Here is a 4,121-nt window from a genome sequence, read left to right on the forward strand (position 1 = left end):
TGTTGATGTAACAAAGGTCAAGTCAGATAAGTCACCCGATGTTGAAAAGCCTGATGACAAAGAACCATTAGACAAGGTTGATGTAACAAAGGTCACTGCAATTAAGACACCCGAAGTAAAAGAGCCTGACGAAGAAGAACCATTAGACAAGGTTGATGTAACAAAGGTCAAGGCAGAAAAGACACCCGAAGTAGAAAAGTCTGACGACAAAGAACCATTAGAAAAGGTTGATGTAACAGAGGTCAAGGCAGATAAGACACCCGATATAGAAAAGCCTGACGACAAAGAACCATTAGACAAGGTTGATGTAACAAAGGTACAGGCAGATAAGACACCCGATATAGAAAAGCCTGACGACAAAGAACCATTAGACAAGGTTGATGTAACAAAGATCACTGAAACCAAGGCACCCGAAGGAGAAAAATCTGACGACAAAGAACCATTAGGCAAGGTTGATGTAACAAAGGTACAGGCAGATGGGACACCCGAAGTAGAACAGACTGACGACAAAAAACCAGTATACAAGGTTGATGTAACAAAGTTCACTGCAACTAAGATACCCGAAGTAGAAAAATCTGACGACAAAGAACCATTAGGCAAATAACAGAGGTCAAGGCAGATAAGTCACCCGATGTAGAAAAACCTGACGACAAAGAACCATTAGACAAGGTTGATGTATCAAAGGTCAAGGCAGATAAGTCACCCGATGTTGGAAAGCCTGACGAAGAAGAACCATTAGACAAAGTTGATATAACAAAGGTCAAAGCAAATAAGTCACCCGATGTTGAAAAGCCTGACGAAGAAGAACCATTAGACAAAGTTGATGTAACAAAGGTCAAGGCAGAAAAGACACCCGAAGTAGAAAAGTCTGACGACAAGGAACCATTAGACAAGGTTGATGTAACAGAGGTCAAGGCAGATAAGACACCCGATGTAGAAAAACCTGACGACAAAGAACCATTAGACAAGGTTGATGTAACAAAGGTCAAGGCAGATAAGACACCCGATATAGAAAAGCCTGACGACAAAGAACCATTAGACAAGGTTGATGTAACAAAGGTCACTGCAACTAAGACACCCGAAGTAGAAAAGCCTGACGAAGAAGAAAAGAATCTGACGACAAAGAACCATTAGACAAGGTTGATGTAACAGAGGTCAAGGCATATAAGACACCCGATGAAGAAAAACCTGACGACAAAGAACCATTAGACAAGGTTGATGTAACAAAGGTCAAGGCAGATAAGTCACCCGATGTTGAAGATAAGTCATCCGATATAGAAAAGCCTGACGACAAAGAACCATTAGACAAGGTTGTTGTAACAAAGATCACTGAAACCAAGGCACCCGAAGTAGAAAAACCTGACGACAAAGAACCATTATATATGGTTGATGTAACAAAGGTCAAGGCAGATAAGTCACCCGATGTTGAAAAGCCTGACGACAAAGAACCATTAGACATGGTTGATGTAACAAAGGTCAAAGCAGATAAGGCACCCGATGTTGAAAAGCCTGACGAAGAAGAACCATTAGACAAGGTTGATGTAACAAAGATCAAGGCAGAAAAGACACAGAACCATTAGATATGGTTGATGTAAAAAAGGTCAAGGCAGATAAGTCACCCGATGTTGAAAAGCCTGACGAAGAAGAACCATTAGACAAGGTTGATGTAACAAAGATCAAGGCAGAAAAGACACCCGAAGTAGAAAAGCCTGACGACAAAGAACCAGTATACAAGGTTGATGTAACAAAGTTCACTGCAACTAAGATACCCGAAGTAGAAAAATCTGACGAGAAAGAACCATTAGACAAGGTTGATGTAACAAAGGTCAAGGCAGAAAAGACAACTGAGTTAGAAAAGCCTCACGACAAAGACGCATTAGACAATTTTGATGTAACAAAGGTCAAGGTAGATAAGACACCCGATATAGAGAAGCCTGAAGACAAAGAACCATTAGACAAGGTTGATTTAACAAAGGTCAAGGCAGATGAGACACCTAAATTAGAAAAGGCTGAATACAAAGAACCATTAGACAAGGTTGATGTAACAAAGGTCAAGGCAGATAAGACACCCGATATAGAGAAGCCTGAAGACAAAGAACCATTAGACAAGGTTGATTTAATAAAGGTCAAGGCAGATGAGACACCTAAATTAGAAAAGGCTGAATACAAAGAACCATTAGACAAAGTTGATGTAACAAAGGTCAAGGTAGATAAGACACCCGATATAGAAAAGCCTGACGACACAAAACCAGTAGACAAGGTCGATGTAACAAAGCCTGACGACACAAAGCCAGTAGACAAGGTCGATGTAACAAAGGCAAGGTTGATGTAACAAAGCCTAACGACACAAAACCAGTAGTCAAGGTCGAGGTAACAAAGGTTATAGCAGATAAAACACCCGAATTAGAAAAGTCTGACGACACGAAACCAATAGTCAAGGTCGATGCAATGAAGCCTGACGACACAAAACTAGTAGACAAGGTCGATGCAATAAAGCCTGACGACACAAAACCAGTAGACAAGATCGATGTAACAAAGCCTGGCGACACAAAACAATTAGACAAGATCGATATAACAGAGCCTGACGACACAAAACCAATGGACAAGGTGGTGGTAACAAAGCCCGACGACAAAAAACCAGTACACAAGGTCGATATAACAAAGCCTGACAACACAAAACTAGTAGACAAGGTCGATCCAACAAAGCCTGACGACACAAAGCCAGTAGACGAGGTTGTGGTAACAAAGCCTGACGACAAAAAACCAGTAGACAAGGTCGATATAACAAAGCCTGACGACACAAAACTAGTAGACAAGGTCGATTCAATAAAGCCTGATGACAAAAAAGTACTAAGCCTGACGACACAATACCATTAGTCAAGGTCGATGTAACAAAGCCTGACGACACAAAACCAGTAGACAAGGTCGATGTAACAAAGCCTGACGACACAAAGCCAGTAGACAAGGTCGATATAACAAAGCCTGACGACACAAAACTAGTAGACAAGGTCGATTCAATAAAGCCTGATGACAAAAAAGTACTAGACAAGGTCGATGCAACGAAGCCAGACGAAACAAAACCAGTAGATAAAGTCGTTGTAACAAAGGTCACTACAGATAAGACACCTGAAATAGAAGAGCTTGACGACACAAAACGCGAAGTAGAAAAGATAGGCATTCCAAAAGTAGAAAAGATAGACCAAACTGAAAACAAATTTGAACTTGAAGATACAAAAGAACCTGAACACAAAGTTGACAGAACGAAGACAGTTGAACTTCAGATTACTAAGTTAGAAAAGTTAGCAGAACCAAAATACAAAGTAGAATTTGAGGTTATGAAATCAGAAAAGGTAGAAGAACCTAAAGACAAAGATGACAAGACGGAGGTGTTTGAACTGGATATCACAAGATTAGAAAAGGTAGAAGAAACTAAAGACAAAGTAGTAGAACCTAAGGACAGAGTAGAGCTTGATATTACAAAAGTGGAAAATGTAGAAGGACTTACAGACAAAGGTGACATAACAAAGACAGTGGCACTTGAGGTTACAAAAGTAGAAATCATAGAAGAATCTAAAGACAAAGTTGATATTGAGTTTGCAAAATTGGAAAAAGTGGAAGAACCTAAAGACAAAGTTGACGTAAAAAAACTATTAGACAAGATCGATGTAACAAAGCCTGACGACACAAAACCAGTAGACAAGGTCGATATAACAAAACCTGACGACAGAAAACCAGTAGACAAGGTTGATATAACAAAGCCTGACGACATAAAACCAGTAGACATGGTCGAGGTAACAAAGCCTGACGACACAAAACCAGTAGACAAGGTCGATGTAACAAAGCCTGACGACACAAAGCCAGTAGACAAGGGAAACCGGTAGACAAGATCGTTGTAACAAAGCCTGACGACACAAAACCAGTAGACAAGGTCGATATAACAAAACCTGACGACACAAAACCAGTAGACAAGGTTGATATAACAAAGCCTGACGACATAAAACCAGTAGATATGGTCGAGGTAACAAAGCCTGACGACACAAAACCAGTAGACAAGGTCGATGTAACAAAGCCTGACGACACAAAGCCAGTAGACAAGGTCGATGTAACAAAGCCTGACGACA

At 40.5% G+C, this 4,121-nt stretch overlaps 1 protein-coding gene across 1 annotated transcript in view; it reads left to right on the plus strand.

The window, feature by feature from the left end:
- LOC113471951 (probable serine/threonine-protein kinase kinX) overlaps window positions 1-604 on the plus strand; it is a 5,603-nt gene extending 4,999 nt beyond the window's left edge. The window contains exons 4-5 of the mRNA XM_026831454.1: window positions 17-151; window positions 377-604. Of these exons, the coding sequence (XP_026687255.1) occupies window positions 17-151; window positions 377-604 (363 nt within the window). The remainder of the gene's footprint in view (window positions 1-16; window positions 152-376) is intronic.
- The last annotated feature ends 3,517 nt before the right edge of the window (window positions 605-4,121 follow it).

The sequence above is a fragment of the Diaphorina citri genome, unplaced genomic scaffold (genome assembly GCF_000475195.1).
Source record: "Diaphorina citri unplaced genomic scaffold, Diaci psyllid genome assembly version 1.1 scaffold3381, whole genome shotgun sequence".
Lineage (NCBI taxonomy): Eukaryota > Metazoa > Arthropoda > Insecta > Hemiptera > Psyllidae > Diaphorina > Diaphorina citri.